The sequence below is a fragment of the Dermacentor albipictus genome, chromosome 3 (assembly GCF_038994185.2).
Source record: "Dermacentor albipictus isolate Rhodes 1998 colony chromosome 3, USDA_Dalb.pri_finalv2, whole genome shotgun sequence".
Taxonomy (NCBI): domain Eukaryota; kingdom Metazoa; phylum Arthropoda; class Arachnida; order Ixodida; family Ixodidae; genus Dermacentor; species Dermacentor albipictus.
Window position 1 is genome coordinate 36306577 of NC_091823.1, and position 17818 is coordinate 36324394.

At 47.7% G+C, this 17818-nt stretch overlaps 2 protein-coding genes across 4 annotated transcripts in view; one reads left to right on the forward strand and one right to left on the reverse strand.

Annotated features, from left to right (window-relative positions):
• Positions 1 to 17818, reverse strand: part of LOC135902571 (Krueppel-like factor 3) — a 178237-nt gene that overhangs the window by 156467 nt on the left and 3952 nt on the right. The window contains exon 1 of one of the 2 annotated variants that reach the window (XM_065432746.2): positions 4879 to 5020. The exons of the other annotated variant lie outside the window; for it this stretch is intronic. Within the exon in view, the coding sequence (XP_065288818.2) occupies positions 4879 to 4887 (9 nt within the window). The 5' untranslated portion in view covers positions 4888 to 5020. Of the gene's footprint in view, positions 1 to 4878; positions 5021 to 17818 lie in introns of those variants that run through there. 2 annotated transcript variants of the gene reach the window in all.
• KFase (kynurenine formamidase) overlaps positions 5091 to 17818 on the forward strand; it is a 28780-nt gene continuing 16052 nt past the window's right edge. The window contains exon 1 of one of the 2 annotated variants that reach the window (XM_070535363.1): positions 5091 to 5359. In XM_070535363.1, the coding sequence (XP_070391464.1) occupies positions 5091 to 5359 (269 nt within the window). The remainder of the gene's footprint in view (positions 5360 to 17818) is intronic. The other variant, XM_065432735.2, reaches the window with a different exon arrangement.

A 17818-nucleotide genomic window follows, 5' to 3' on the forward strand; every position in this document is an offset into this window, starting at 1 on the left:
GATCGAGAAAAATGACGTCACGAGAAAGACAATCCGAACAAAAAAGCAGCAAAGAAGACAACAGACTCGATTCTCCAGAAACGACCACAAGGGGCACGCCCCTCTTACCGCGCGGTCACATATGACCGTGCCTTTTCCGCTTATACATTCCCGCAAGAGCGCACGCTCGTCGCCGATCGCTTTCTTCCTATAGCGGCCTATACGATGCAAGCAAGCTCTGCAGCGTTTCGACATGACGTGCGCATACGCAACCCGCGCCCTTGGGAACTGCCCATGGCACGGCGTCCCCGCTGCAGCGTCACCGAAGCTGCAGGTAACGATTTCGCGAGTGCACGCATCGCCATTCCTGCCTCGATTCTATACAGGGGCCGCGCGGAGCGTCCCTCCCGATCGCTTGGCTATTTCGGAGCGTTCGGTGAGCACACAGAGTCCCGAAGGTGGCAGCCCCGCAGCGAGATACGCACAACATCTGCTGACTACTATAATACGCAAGCCAATAACTCAACCGTCCAAGTGGCACGGCGGACGTGGCGCTCTGCTGCCGAGCACAAGGTCCCGGGTTCGATTCCCGGCCACGCGGTCGCATTCCGACGGCTCGACCGATCGCCACCGAGGGCACAATCCACGACCAGTTAAGTCAACAAGACACAATGCATTGCACTGTCACTATATAAGCGCTTTAGCTGCCCTCGCTGGACACCAAGCTTATACGGTGCCCACACCTCGTTTTTTCTATATATTGGTGTCTTCCTGTACAATTTCGAGCTTTGGGTTTCCTTACCGACCCTTATGCAGCAGCAATATTCGTTTGTTGCTTCTGACACACCACACTAAACTTGTGAAGCCTGCTCAGAAGTGTAATTAAAGAAAAAAAAAGCCACGGTGCAAACGTACACGCAGAGTAGTCCCGCATCCCTGACATAGGTTGCGCGCGGTTACAAACTGTATATCAGATGGAGTATGTAGCGTCGCACGCCGCCACTCGCAACACGATAAGCCGCGACCCTGCGTGTATACTACGCCAACCAGCACGAAACTTAAAGACAATCTGTTCGGAACGACAGCGGTAAAACGAATTGCCAACAAACAGCTACAACTATGGAGGATTCGATAATATCTACAAGTTACTTTTCTTTACCAACCGTTAGAACAGAACAAAAACGCGAACGCAGTTCATTCAACGGCAGTGACAAAACGCGTTGTTTTCAGCTTCTGAAATGACTCACGTATCGCAAGTGCTGTAGCACACATAAAAAAAAAAAGGTAGTACAATGGCTAAAGTCAAAGCATCTGACAAGGACCGCCGGGCCCGACTCTGTAATGATGATGTTGCTTATCACTACTCGTTGCTGCGTCAGTCGGGTCATGCTGGGATTAGCGGCGAAATAAAGTGAATACACTGACGGGAAAGATGGTCTTTCGTGTCGTGCTCTTACTTCTTTTTTTTTTAATTTCGCGTCCCATTACTCCTCAATATGATGATATTGCATTTTAAAAATTAAATTATGTGGTTTTACGTGCCAGAACCGCTTTCTGATTATGAGGCACGCCGTAGTGGAGGACTCCGGAAATTTCGACCACCTGGGGTTCTTTAACGTGCACCTAAATCTAAGTACACGGGTGTTTTCGCATTTCGCCCCCATCGAAATGCGGCCGCCGTGGCCGGGATTCGATCCCTCGACCTCGTGCTCAGCAGCCTAACACCATAGCCACTGAGCAACCACGGCGGGTAATATTGCATTTTGCTTGCAAGCTGTGCGCCATGCGAAGATCTACGAACATCGCATCGGCAACGCTGTATGTCTAAGCTCTGTTTTGTATATAATGTTTTATATATAATGTGTGACGATTGTTACAAAACGGACCTCGAAAAGCAGCAACCATCAGCCCAAACAGCTCTACCCCGTTATATGGCGAAGTGACAACACGGATCACGCAGCATGTAGTCCTTGTAAACGTAATTCCGGAAGAGAACTTTCCGGAGAGAATGCGCCATGGTATCTACCATAACTGGGCTTCGGAGTCAGCGGCCACATTATCCGGAATAGGTTCAGGCATCTTGAAAATCGAGCAGACCGACATCTACAGTCGTAGAGCAAAGACGCCTCAATTCGATGTCCTGATGTTTAGGCAATCATATGTCCTAGGAACTTACATGGTCCCGCGGTAATAACCTTGCTTATTATCATTATTTATTTATTTATTTATTTATTTACCTGAAAGATATTCCTGAAGAAGGAAACACCTGTGCCATCCATCAAACATCCTGCCATGCACATTTGTAATCGATCTAACTAAGCGTAAAGGATGAAAAGTAGGGACATAGGCACATCTTAACACGATCATCAGTGGACAGTCAGTTACACAAGCAGCTCGGCTATATCGATGCTCCCAAAAGAGGGTACGCCAAGTTGACTGACGCCTGCTGCGAAAGGAGGCAGAAAAAAAACAGTGCAAATACAATACATGGACTGTCCTATGCGTTGGCGGAGCGCAGTGACTCTACCCGTCAGGTCAGCTAACACACCGCAGCTGCGACTGACAGAATCGTGTCTGCCCACTGGTTGCGATTGCGGTTACATTTCAGTTGACGAATGCACGAAACGGCAAGTCTCTCTCTCTCTCTCTCTCTCTCTCTCTCTCTATATATATATATATATATATATATATATATATATATATATATATATATATATATATATGGATTCCGGAATAATTTTGACCACATCGGGTTATATAACGTACCCCCCAATTGCACGGAACGCGGTCGGTTTTGCATTTCGCCTCCATCGAAATTCAGCCGCCGTGGCCGGGATTTGATCCCGCGACCTCGTGCTTACAGCAGCGCAACGCCAACGCCACCATATGCAACCACGGAGGGCAACAAGGAACTGTAATAATACCTGTTATCAGCCCATAGTATCTGCACTCAAAATTAACGGGTAACGTTAGATCCTGCGACGCCGATGCGTTGTTTACCACTGTGCTGACAAATGCGGAAAAATAAAAAGAAGAAAGCCAGCAGGCCGTTCACCCGGTGAAGTGGAATAAGCGTAAACAACGAAACGTCAACCGAGCGAGCACATAAACATCTGCGCTAAACGAAACTAATGTTACAGCGGCCAATGCGGCTATAAGCTACTGCAGGCCGGAAACACTGGTAACAAATCTGCAAACACAATAGTACTGCGTTGTTCGAGAAGTCGTAGCAAAAGGGAGGGTCAAGACGAGTCAGTTTCCAGTATGAAGGGATTGTGCAATCGGGCGGAAGGAAGCACGACATATCGGGAGGGTTCGTTGGTCGGGGTGTCGATACGCACCCTCTCGGAACAGAACGCGCCGATACGCATCCGCCGGCTAAATGCCCACGGCCGCAGTTGGGAAACAACCTCCCGGTACGCGACCAATCTTGATCGGGAAGACCTTCTCCGCGGTATAAGCGAAATCACATCCACTAACGCAGTAGAACGACCACGTGGGGACAAACCTCTGTTACGACGAAGTCTAGTCGTGCGACTCAACATCCATCATTGCGCACGTGAAAACAACACACTTGCCGAGAAAACCGGCTGACGACGGTGGCTTCCGTTGTGCTGCTAAATCGCGTCGTACTGCAGCAAGGCCTTATGTCGCGAAGCTGATGGACCGACGGGATCGTTCCTCCAGTTAACGAAAGTGTCATCACTGAGTGCCTATTTGTCTATTTAACTTGCGTCATTAAGTTATAAAGACAGGGAGTGCATGTATCCACTGATTAGTGAAGACACTAATGTTGATGCCTTAAGACATCGCTTAGGTACAGCTGCTCCTTTTTTTCTTTTTCTTCTGTTTTATGTCGGTTGTCAAAGCTAGTTGGCTGTTAATAATGTGTCAGGAGACGCAATGAGCCATGTTTTGCTGGCATATCTGGACAGGCCTACTGAAACCGTGCAGAAGTGAGAACATTCACTGTTACAACTCTTTTAATACTACAAAGTGGGTATCACTGTCTTCCAGATTGGCGCGTTTACACACAAGTTCTACGCACTTCGACCACCCTGGCAGTTTCGTACACACTGACGTATACATCGACTCCATTACGGGGTAAGCTACAGGTGCGTTCTAACCCAGGAAATCCGTCACTCGTTGGGCATCACAATGCAGCTATCGACATCCGCTGTGGTCCTGTCACCGAGGACGGCGAACGAGCAACAAAAGAGCTTGTATGACGTTTCGTGAGAATCTGCTGCGCGATCCAAGCGAGAGGGCGGTGCAGGGCTTCGCATCCGCGAGCTAGGTTAGCTTCAACTTCAAGTGGCGCGACGGCTAGAGAAATTCGACGCTGCTGAAGGCCGGTGTCGCGCAACCGTTGCAGTGGCGACGTAACAAGTATGCATCGTTGTCCAGAGTCAGCGAATAAATAGCTCAGACAGTGAGCGCACGTCATCTCCAGCCATGGATAAAGCTCATGATCACACGTGCGGCCGGTAGCGAGGAATGCAGCGCACAGGGGGGTGCGCGAGAAAAAAAGCAAAGAGAGGAAGCCGTCGGTTCTCCTCCATCGGGCATCGGACTGATCTTACGCGCGGGGGACTGGACGAGCGAAGCGGCAAGCAGCGCGATACGGTTCAGTGGGAAATGTCAGCCGCCCGATCCTGACAGTTCCGTGCGATTCGCAACGCACTGGCCAGACCTCGCGAGGCAGGCGTCGTCGTTCGCGCGTGAGATCGTTGCCCCCCGTGAATGCGAGAGAAGGCAGGCAGGTGACGCAGCTCGGGCTGCGTATACGTCAACGGCCGCCGCCGTGGCTGCAGCCTTCCTACGAAGGGGGGCTGCAGGCGGCGAGCACCTGACGTGCGTGTACAGGGGCACGCCGATGCGAAGAACGGAGCCACTCACCCGAACCATACAGAGGCGCCGATCAGCGCGCGCAGAACCGCACGGGCACGGTCGGCGCGGGCAGCGTAATCCAAGGCACTCACACACGCACCACCACGACGACGAGCACAGGCGACGACGACCTTCGCCGGCCCTTCAGGCACATCGTATTCCCGCATCCGGCGCCCTGCTGCCGCCGCTGGCTGGGCCGCGACGCCGCCGCCGCAGCCGCCATGCTGGGAGGGTTCGCCGGCCGATGGCTGCTGCTGTGCTGCTCGCCACTACTGAGAGCGGCGGACGTCGCCGCCGCCGCCGCCGCGAGATGCCCCTCCCTCCCTCCGCCGAGGCAGCAGCAAGCAACCCCCGGCGGCGCATGCAGGTGGCCGGCGCCTTCCCGCCCGCCGCGCCCTCCGTCGGTGCGCGGCGAAAGCGCTCGCGGCACGTCTCGCGTTCCCGTGGCCGGCAGCACCGAACAGCTGTTCCGTCTCAATGGATCCGGACGGTGAGTCGCAGACCGACCTTCGGGGGTCGCTGGCACCGTGGGCTTTAGGCACACGCCGCTGGGTCGGCACCAGGGCGCTGTCGTCGCGAACCCGACGGTGCCATGCGCCGACAACCACCCGGATGTGTGGCGAGCGAATGTCGCGTGGCGCGAAAGTGCCGCCGTTTCGGTTGTTTATTGGCTGCGGTTCCCGTTGTTTCCTCTGCCATTAGCTTCGCAGGTTGGAGAATGCTGGGCAACTGTGCAATATGCGTGCTCCTTCAAATAACACGAGGAGGGTTGCACCACCGTATTTTGTCCCACTTAGAAACTGCGCCCCTGGGAAGACACCTCCGCAACCTGCATACTTGGCGGGCTCAGGGGCTGATAAGTAGCGCTCCGCGCAGGCAGCACTTTTGCTCATCTGTGCCAATACGTCGCTTGAAACATCCTTACTCGCCAGTCTTTTCTGCTTCTTCTTCCCTTTCAAATGTGCGATCACGCAGATTTCTAACGCGCTCGCGTCCGTAGAGAATACCAACGAGGAAGTGCGGAAATGCAGCGCTATGGCCACTCGTAGTTAGGCAACTTGATGTTAAAACTAGCATTTGATAAAGGACCCGAAATTAGTCGGCGGCGTGAGAGGCATTAACGGTCACTCTACACATTTAAACAAAGATCCGGTAATGTCCTCACGCACCGAGGAAACCGGTCTTTCTGAAGAGATCCGCCCGGAGATAGTTATTTCCTTTTCTTCTATTTCATTTCGTTTCCCGGCATTTCCTTGCCAGTGCTTTTCTTTGTCTTTCTTTCACTCGTCGGCGTTGCGGCAGTCATGTTACAATCATACTGTTAAAGGAAACAAAAAAAAATGGCAGAACACGTCCCTGATGTATGTCCATGTAAGTGTAGCTTTTTTTTTTTGTTTTTTAGACAACGGTACGGTGAAGCGCAACACATGGAGTGCACAATGCGCAGCTCTCTTTATGTGACAGATTACTTTTCTTGTTCCGTAGCTGTCTCGATCTTCTGAGGGGACGGCATTCACAACTGAGAAAGTGTCTTCTGAAGTCTCATATATATACGCTTGATGATGTATGTCAATTGCCTCTTTCAGATTGGTTAGTAGTCCTGAGTACCTTTTCCAGTTATTTGCGAAACGCATATGCTCTTGCTACTGCCGAGAGACCCCGTACTGAAGATTTCCGCTTGTTTAAATAGCTTGCTACTGTGCACATGCGTCATAAATCACGTGAGTGAACTAAGACGTGTATTTAGCGTGCAACGAGGGTGCAGGATACGTTTCCGCATGGAGTGCGCTCGCAGCATAGATGTTAGAACCGTACACCAAGGTTGAGGGGAGAAGCCAGGAAAGCTTCACTTTAAAAGAACAAAACTAAATCGGTTCAGATTACTAAAGTACACTTTCAGAACCAAACTTTTATACATTTCAAGGGGGAAATGTTCATGTCTAGTTGACAACGTAAGCTGTCCTGTCTTGAGTTTCGCGCCGGAACCGTATATATATATATATATATATATATATATATATATATATATATATATATATATATATATATATATATATATATATATATATATATATATATATATATATATATATTACATTCGGGTCGTTAGGGCGCAGTGTAAAATCTTTAGGAACTTCCTAGGTTGAGCCCTTGTTCCTTTTTCGAATGCAATGTGGTTTGTCTTTAGCCGTTAAATGGACCCGAATACACGATTCCGAAATGCATGATGTCATAGCGCGATTTATCTTAACAACTTTTATAGCTCTATTACTGGAAAGCTAATAGTTGTCTGTTTAAATGATGTCATTCAGACACTTCATTTTTTTCCCCCTTATTCGTACGTTCAGTCAATAAGTTATTCTTCAGCATGCCTGAAACTGATAACAGGCGTTTTCATTTCTATAGCGTTCGCGGCTAAGATTCCACTTTCAATTTTAGTGTTTATGCCGTCACATTAAAGAGACATTCCGCCGATTTAAGGGAGAGAAGAACTGTAACAGCTGCGCGCCCTTTTGCCACCGTTTCGAACAGCTGCGTATACCACCACAAGTGTTGAGGGATGCAGTCGACACGACGAAGAGCGTTGGTTGTCTTCGATGGTCGCGTGCAAGCGTTGTCAACATGGCATGCAGTGTACGTGTGTGTGTATATCTATACGGCTGAATGCGGTCGACATTGCCGTTCTTGCGTGCCTATCCCAGCAAAGCAGCTGCATAGAGTCTTTGGGAACGGACGTTACAGGGTCAGATCGAAGCTCGTGAACGATGCGGAGACGACAGTGCGCCCGACTGCACGTTACACGCTGCCGTCGTGTGACACACGCTCGACCATTTACGAGCATGTTTCTTGTCTGGTCGTGATGCGACACGCCTTGATAGCGCACAGCCTCAGGCGTTGTGCTTCTGGCGAGCTCGAGGACACGCCTTTAATGCATGTCCCGGCGGCTGTGTTATGATCAAGGCGAAACCGCTAAGGCGAGCGAGTGCCAGGCATTTAGGCGCACATTAGACGAAGCCATGCGTAGCGCGACTAAATCCAGAGGCTCCTCACGACTGTACATGCTTTCGCTCTGGGTTGTCGGGAGGAAAGAAAGAAATCATATGGCGTCTTTGATCGTTTCAGACACGCATTCTGTCCGGTACTGAGCAGGCGCATACGGGAGTGTGGCTTCCTCCCTCAAAGACGATGACACAATTCTCCCACAAGTAGGCAAGTATAGTCGGTGACAACGAAACCTCCTCGGTGACAGCCGAAGAATGCAATGGCAGATACACCGCTGTCCAAAGAATTTGTATAGATGCGTGCCGGCGAATTTCATTCGCTCATATTCCTGACGTCAAGGCAGAGGTGGACGGTGTCTCTCAGCCAGGTACTACGTTTTGGAGAGCGGAGGCAGACGCTGCACTGTGGCTTTGTGGGCGGAGCTTGTACTGAATCCTCATATTGTCGCCATGCATTGAACTGCACGCAACAAAGCACCCAAAGTAAACCGCGCTGCAACTGCATGCATGTACGAGTAGCTAACCTACAGTGTATAGTTAGTGGTAAAGAGCGCCTGTACCATGGAACGCCATTTCTTACCCTCTCTCTCACTCCCACACGTTCGCGCGCCCGCACACAGATTATAGCGCTGCATTATAGCGTTACAGCCTATCGCAACTATGCTCCACCCATCTGCTGATGCAAAGATGCTGGCAGGAACAATCGTCTGCGTATAATGGATGTATTACTGTGTTTCCCCCGTCTTCGAGAATCAAGACGCAACTCAAAAACGTTTTATAACGCGTTGTGGTTGACGAAACCGTCGCAAGGAGGCGTTACCAGCGCTGCCGCCGCCGTCAACGTCGGTTACAGTATTCCGTAAACTGTAATACATTTACGGACCGGCTGAAACTTATGCTAAGTTTATGGGATTGAAGTTGCGCCTGTTTTCATGCTATTTGCAGATCAAACTGTAACAGACTAGTGTGGGAAGTAATTAACTACTTATAACTAATTGAATGACCGTTAGCTTACCTATCAGAAAGGCAGTTGTCGAATGAAAAAAAATTACGAAAACATTTGTTTACAATAGCGAACTGATTAGTTGCTCTGCGTTATATACCGTAATTTTCGCATGTATACTGTACGCAAGCCGTACGTCTGTAAATCTTTACTTTCTTTGCTGCGCCGACTACATATGCAGCTTTCTTTTGTTTTATGCTCTTTTTACGCTTTTGTTTGGTCTTGACAAGGATACCACTCGCAGATATTGCATGATAATCGATACATGAATGCCGCAACACATCCGCGCAGTCTTGCTCGCAGCAGCCTGCAGTGAGAGAGAGAAAAAGAGTTTAATGGAAGCTGGAGCAGCCCTGCTATATGCACGGCTTGCTACTTCAGACGAGGTGTTTGAGATGACACAAAGAGGAAAAGAATACAGGAGAAGGAGAAGACAAAACTAAAGAAAAAGTCGCAGTTTCGCCCGGAAGGCGAAACACTGATAGCGATAGCGAGGTATTAGGCAACTACACTAAGTAAGGGTCGTAGTTTTACGGGCCGTATAAATTGCAGTAAACATGAACTTACTAAATAAGTTACCAACATGGTGTCACGCGTGCATAGCAAACACAAACAGATCTCGCTTGACCACCGCGGATATTCACTGTGACAACGATAGCGTGATGAAGCATCAGAAGAGAACGTTTGTGATGCCCCTTGTTTCAACGCGCCTGAAAAACTTGAGATTACTCCACCTCCGAGCACTTGGAGGTGCACGGAAAGACAGCTCACATGCAGCCACCTGCCATCTCAGTTCTCCCACGTTTAGACCCGCCGGTTATTACCTCCAAGAGAGGGCGCGGCCGGCGTACGCGCTCAGCCGCGCGAACAGCCATGCGCAGCCACGGCCGGGCAGCAGAGCATATACGCTCACCTGTCCCCCTCCCCCTTAGCGCGTGTTTGACCGCGGTACCCTCGCGCTCGCCACCCCACACCCAACGCCTTGCGCACGATTTATCGCGAGACCTCTAACATGACCTCCGCATCAAGCCACCATTATTCTTCGACTCACTTTCGCACGCTTTCACATGCTTTCACTCGCACCCAGAGCATACGATACGCAGGACGCGATAGGATCTTATCGCACTTGTACTTTTAACAGAACTTCACGGCGACGGTGAAGATTCGCTTGGAGAGTCCATATGATTGCTATCGCAGTATGAATAAACGAAAGCCGCAGTTTCGCCCGAAAGACCAAGCATTCATTGCGATAGCAAATTAGTGGATAGCTATACGAAGTCGGGATAGTAGTTCCATCGGCCGTATAAACTTGTAAACATAGGTATACTAACTAAATTAACAAGCATGGTGTCACGCGCGCTTAAGCAAACATAACACATCTTACTTTCGCTGTCAAAACGCTAGAGGGAGGAAGCGCGGCAGCAGCAGCGAGCGAATTGACCTTCGCGCTGCGCCTCACATCAACGCGAAGAAAGCCGCGAAAATACTGCGCGCGGTGGACTCTCCCCATCGCAAATGGCTTTCAAGATTCCTGGAGTACAATGCGCTGCCCCCCTTCTCCCTACCCTCTCCCTGGGACCCTTGGGGGCGACGGAAGACGGCGCGCTTCCTCCCAGCTTTCCTCTCTAGCGTGTGACAGATTGAGCCGCGATTGCCCGCTCACTCTCGCACGCTTTCACTCGCATATATACAGCATACGGCGCGCGGCGACGATTTTATCGCTCTTGGACTTGCTCTGCGGAGACCTGCTGGAATTTCACCAGAATGTCCCAGTAGTTCTCATAGTATGTATAACCGCGAGTCGTTTTCGACAACTAATTTTGTTCCTCAGATATACTTCTTTTCGTATGTTCACCATTCTGTTACGATGAGGCTCGCGGCCGCCGCCGAGAGATGGCGCTATCTCACCTGTCCCCAAATGTTGGCCATGTTAACCTGTTACTGTTCTTAAGCGTTCCTTTACTGCCACAAAATAATAATAAAGAAATTACAACTATGTCCACAAACCTGTAGATGTTTTGGCAGAGCACTGGAAATTCAAATCAAAGAATCTGCCGGCATATGGGCGTCTTAAACGAACGTGCAGTCAGTGCCGCAGTACAACATTCGAAAATTCTGTAAATAGCCACCGTGATGTCTCTTTCTTTTTTATTTTGAAGGATTAGCCGCAAGGAATCGCAAGGAATACAGAAAAGGCGATGTGCTCTACGGCACTATAGCACTTATCATTGGGCGCTTACCTGCGTAAACCGTCGCGTAACGTTGCTTACACTCCGCTGACATTCAAACAGTAACGCGCTGTAATAACAGCGCGCTGCGCCTCGTTCATAACGATGCGTGGAAGTGTCAGCAGAAGATCGAAATCATTATGGATGGCAGAGCATACAATAAACTTTGTTTGTGCGGCTCTTAATCCGTGGGTTGCATCCGCAACCGCGTTATCTCCGCACTCTGTAGAGTTCTGCTTGACGTCGGGGTCGTGGTCATGGTCGCCAACAATAGAATAGCTCACATGGAAAAGATAAACTGCGGCCTTTTGTTAATAAATGATGTTGTGAGCCGCATTCAAGTTAGTCGGGGAGGATAGTACCTGGTTCCCTCTTTATCAATGCCAAAGGTATGTTTTCAGCCACCGTTTCCTTTTCTGGTGTTTAGTTATTACCCTTACGAAAATAGATTTAGACAGTCTATAGAACATGTATGAACCATTCTGTAGAGTTTTTCTGTCGACATTCTGTAAACAATAGTCAATAAAATGTGTGAGAATATTTCTATAAAGAATATATAGAGATTCTGTAGATATTTGCATGCATATGAACACGAATAGAAGATAGTTGATAAAACTGTGAGACAATAAGTCATTGCGCTGCCTATAAACCAGTCTATATAATTTGTCTACGCATACTCTATAGCCAATACTTATTGTGAAAGTGTAAGGCCATAAGTATGTCCATAGACTTGCCTATACAATGTGTCTAAATTTTGTCCATACAATTTGTTTAAAGAAAGGCTTTATAGACTAATTTATAGACAGATGTCATTGGACTTTCTATAAACTGTCTAAATTTATTTTGTTTTTGTTTTTGTATTTGGTGCAAAAAACTTGAGACAAGGACAGACAGAAAGCACAAGCGCAAACTTTTAACAGTGGTTCAGTCGGAGCCGGATCACAGGTTTACAAGCCCAAAACCATCATATACAAGGCATGCGCAAACTATAGGTTACAGGAAGCAACAACAAAAAAAGACAATTCTTTTCTTGTCAATGAAAGGTTAGTAGCGCTAACGTATTCCAGGGCAAACATTTCGATTCGGGAGGCTTCATTTATTACTCGACTAGTCATTTCAACTTTGTGCCGGTGCACAATATCGTAATCATACGCGCATTTCTCAGCACCTCATAAAATGCCGTTGTCGGTAAGACAAAGTAATTTACATCTAGCAGTTAGCTGCACCTAAAAATAAATCTGAGCGGGCAAATTTCAATGTATTATACACCACTCTAAGATATAACACTATTTCGTGCGTAGGAACGTGGTAAACCCTCGTAAATATTGTGACTATTTCGTGTAAACAGTACATTCAAGTATCAAATTTGTCCGCTTTAAATTTTATAAAAAGTTCGGTAGTTTTACGGACGCAAAACTAATCAGTAATATGATTAATAAGTTTTAAAAAGACGGATAAATAGAACTATGCAGTATACTGCCGCAATTTGGAAGTGCCATATCTTATCTTCGAAAACTCTCTTAACTTGGAACCTCATTTGCCGTGAGGTACGAATAGCTGGCAGCGCGGAGCATCGTGATGTTCCTGCGATAAACTAAACAGAAAAGATAAAGGGAAAAAAGCAAACGCAAGAAACTTAAAGGTGTACATCCATAATATTTTTGATTATTCATGTTTTTGCGTTAAATGAGTTCCAGACATCTAAACTATAGAAAAAAATTGTGACAAGCCGTAGAGAACCGTATATCATCGTGATCATCATCAGACTATTTTATGTCCACTGCAAGACGAAAGCCTCTCCCTACGATGTCCAATTACCCTTGTCCTGCGCCAACCGATTCCAACTAGCGCCTGCAAATTTCATCACCCGACCTAGTTTTCTGCCGTACTCCACTGGGCTTCCTTTCTCTTGGCACCCATTGTGTAACTCTAATGGTCCACCGATTATCTGTCCCACGCACTACATGACCTGCCCAGCTCCATTTTTTTCTCTTAATGTCAATTAGAATATCTATCGGCGTTTGCTCTCTGATTCACACCGCTCCCTTCCCGTCTCTTAATGTTACGCCTAACTTTCTTCGTTCCATCGCTCTCTGCGCGGTCCTTAACTTGTTCTCGAGCTTCTTTGTCAACCTCCAAGTTTCTGCCCCACATGTTAGCACTGGCAGAATGCATTGATTCCAATAATCTAATATAACAGTTTTTCTATAGCCAGTTTGGTTTGGTTTCCCAGGAGGACACTGCGTCCTCACGTCATGGCGCAGCATGTGGTCATGCTGGAGCAAGAAATCGCGACGTTTTCGCACTCGTTCCGGCTCGCTCGGCGGCCTTGTATACTACTGTTCGCAAATAAGCGGATACGCACATCCCAGTTAATAGCTGTGGTTATAACACTATAGTTTACGTTTAAAAAAAACATCTGGCAGAAACTATCTCAGGATGACTGTCGACGTTAATACGACTTGCATTGAAGCAATGCGACAAACGCGTCATCTCCGAGGCGTGCGCTGCAGCCGGGTTCCTCTCGCGTTTATGATGATGATGATGACGATTTACTGGCATCCCCTTTGAAACGGGGCAGTGACGACCTAGCCTGCTTCGAATTAACCAGGTATGTCATACATGAATATCTCTGGACACCCTGCGCCATCTGGTGGCACCGCCGCGAAGTCCGCGCATAGCGCGTGTTTGATATATATGACGCGGGTTCAATTCTGCCCAGCACTGGATAAATTTTTTTTTAGTTTTTTTTTTGTCGTTGAACAGCGGCACACACCCAGAGGCACACACCCAGTTACCCAAGCTGGCGTGAAAGGAAAACGGTTAGATATCTGCACGCATACCGGAATGTCCGTGAAGTGTACCCTAAGAATGCTAATCTCGTTAAAAGAATGGGTCCGAGAAGGTTATCCTTAGTAAAACCGGATGAGACAAGATGCAAAGATGCACTTATCCACAACCCAATCCACAACTCAGTAGGTCGCAAGCTGTCCAGCGGCGACAATTACAAACCAAAACATACATGTGTCCGATACTAATGCACACTATTTATCCAGACATGTACAAAACAGATAGATGAAAAGTGTGTGGCACCAGAGCCACGCTAGAACACATGCTATGGGAATGCCAGGGACTAATACAGGACAATGAGAGCAAAGTCTCCATCGACAGCCTCCGCGCGCGATGGCAGGCCGCGCTGCTCAGCTCGAACCTGCAAGACCAACTCTGGGCAGTCCAGCGGGCCAAGGAAGCCGCCGAGAGACAAGAACTCTTGGCCGTAACCTCGGCGGGTGCCTCAGCCCACTAAATCGCCGGACGCGAATCGTTCTAATTCGAAATAAAGTTTTCTCGCCATCACCAACAAACCATGATAGGAGAAAGTCCAAAACATTCGAGTTTATTTAAAGATTTGCTCTGTGGCACTGTGCTCTGTGGATCGAAAGCCTTACTGAAATAGAGAAAAATTGGATCTGTCTGACTGGCCGCGCCGGGAGTTAAGGTAACTTCATGAATGGTAGACACAAGCTGGGTGATTGTAGACAGACGCTTGCGAAATTTATGTTGAAACTCTGATAACAAATTATTAGAATCAAGAAAATCCGTAATAAAGTTCACAGTGACATGTTCTAACAATTTTCAACAGGTGGAAGTTAATTGGTCGATAGTTTTGAGTAGCCGGTCTCCAAGCTTCTCAGGAATAGTAACAGAAACCAGTCACATGGTAAAGTTGACATCTTTAAAGAAAAAAAAAAGACAGCAATCAGAATAAAAGATAAGGACTCAGCATACCAATGGCGGATGTAGGGAAGCCAGGTGCCGGCCATACCAATATAGCCAACGGTAGCCAGTGGGTGGGTGGGTGGATGGATGGATGGATGGATGGACGGACGGACGGACGGACGGACGGACGGACGGACGGACGGACGGACGGACGGACGGATGTTATGAGCGTCCCCTTTGGAACGGGGTGATGGGTTGCGCCACCAAGCTCTTGCTATTATACTGCTTAATGTCCTACCTAGGTTAAACAATGAAAAAAGAAAAAAAAACACTATTAACTACCACGCCCAAATTTTCTGATCCCCTATTGCGAACTGTGCCCCTGCACGTCTCCGTCCCTTGTCGTTTCCCTACTTTTCCTCCACATATCCTCCAATCGTCGCTTACTAATGCCTATTGCGTACATGTTTACTTTTCCACTGCTCTCGCTGAACCCAAGGGCTTCAAGGAGGCCAGTGGTGCATAAATTGACCGCTGGGCAGACGTTTTCACATTCTAATAAATCATGCTCCATAGTTTCCCTAGCTTTACCGCAGCAAGCACATGCTTCTTCTTCCTTCTTATATCTCGCTTTATAGGTGCGTGTTCTAAGGCATCCCCGATCTCGCTTCGAAAAGTAATGAGCTTCCCTTTGAGTTATCATAAAAGGTTTCTTTCCTGATTTCGTTTTTTTCCTCTTAAGTAGTTACTCATGGCTGTTTTTTTTTTTTTTGCATTGCCGCCACCCATGAGATTATTTCAGCCTTTCTGACTTTCCGCTTGATTTTCTTTGTTGCTGTGTTGCCCACCCTACAGGCCGCATACTTGCTGGTAAGCTTCCTATCCTAGTTCTTTTCCTCCACTGTAGATCAATGTTTTTCCTGTACAGATACCTTAGCACTCTCCTAGCCCATTTACTTTCTTCCATATTCCTTAGTCGTTCTTCACGATAACTTGTTCTGTGAGCTTCTCTCAATTCAAAACTTGTCCAGCCCATATCATCCTGCCCAGCTTCATTTGCACTCTTCTTGTTAGTGCCCAATGCGAGACGTTCCACTGACATCTACTATGCTGACGTACCACCTACTTACCACTTACGTACCCCCTACCTACGTACCACCAACCCATTTACTTTCTTCCATATTCCTCAGCCGTTCTTCATACTCAATTTTACTGCGAGCTTCCCTCACTTCAAAACTGGTCCAGCCCATATCACCCTGCACAGCTTCATTTGTAGTCTTCCCGTGAGCGCCCAATGCGAGGCGACCCACTGACCTTTGGTTCCCGTCGAGTCCTGATTGTACCCCTGATTTAAAGCAAACAACCGCATTTCCAAAAGCAAGTCCTGGAACCACTATACCTTTCCAGATTCCTCGGAGGACCTCGTACCTATTGTATCCCCATAGCGCTCTATGCTTCATTATGGCTGCATTTCTCTTCCCCTTTACTGTTATGTTTTTTTCCTGTGTTTCCATATATTCATTGCCTTCGTTTATCCATATACCAAGGTATTTATGTTCTGTTACCCGAGGTACTTGGCCCTGTTCCAGTTCGTGGATCACCAGAACGCCCCCTTGTGCTCGAAGTTAAACGTGTTTTTCAACATGCACCTCGTCTGCAAACATTGCCCACGTCATTTAGTGAAAAAAAGTATATGCGTCACAGCACTGCACATAATATCGCACCCCAGTCCGAATTAGCAATTTTCATGTTACTAAATCTGTGGCTAGTACAACTCAATCTGGATAGCCAACATCTCGCCCAAGGACACATCTGAGACACAAACTGGCGAAACCACTCAAGTCTAATATGGATGGCACGCACCGGTGCTCTGGGGTCACGTTCGTTACGCTGCGCAGTGATTTTTCATTGTTTGCATCTTTAAATAATATCGTGTGAACCGAGAACACACACAGCGCAAGCAATTTCTTGGCAAAGTGGGTTTCTCATTTAGGAGCCGAGGCCGCTGCTGTGTTCGCCGGGCAAACAAGGAATTGAATACGGAATCACATGAGCGCAAAGTGCAGACGAAAGATTGATTGCACTGTTACACAATTTTAAAAAAGAAGCACAGAAGTGCACACATAAAAAGAAGATGCTCTTATTGCGTTTCAGGTAAACTTCAGTACTTCTTGAAAAATGTTTTTTTTTTTTTACCTGCTGTCTGTTGGCACTCGCAAGGTACCATTTTCTTCCCTTTTGGCCGGAGTTACTGCACCTCCTTGCATAGTAATACGAGTGGTTACCCTTGGATGGTCTTTGATTTGATTCGATTTCCACTTACACACACACATACAAAGGAGTGGTAAATAGAGGTGGATGAGGGAAAAAAGCCGCACAGACGCAGCTTGAGAATACTTCACCCATTTAGGTGTATATATATTTATCATATACACCTAAATTAATTAACCGTTGTGTCCATCAAGAAAAAGTCATTTGAATGCTTCGCTCTAACCAGCGCCCCAGCTTGTCCTGACGTGCAGTTCTAACTTCATCATTAAGTAAATAAACATTCCAATATCTACTGGAATGCTTTTTTTCTCATTCGCAGCAACTATTGGCCGTTTCGCAGCTCGCGCTCAGGCCGCTTTTGTGCCACGATGAGTCGGCGGACAACTGATTGCGATAACAGAAGCGTGTAACCGCGAGCAGCCTTGCCGACCTTCCGTCTGAATTTCGTGGTTTAATTACGTTGCTGGCCACGTAAATTTGAACATAATAATGAGACCTTGCGTTTACTGCCAACGCTAGGGCAACGGCACCGTCGATCAGTAGAAGCGGCGCCGACAGCGTTGATGGGAAACTCGCGTGTTGCCCGGGGCCTGGAGAAGTATTACGTATAATATCACGATTGCCGGGCAACTTCGTATCAACTTTCAGGAGCGATAACACACAGCCTTGGAAAATAAAAGTGTAAAAAGTTATGCAGAAACCATCGATGTCTATGGTCGATGTAA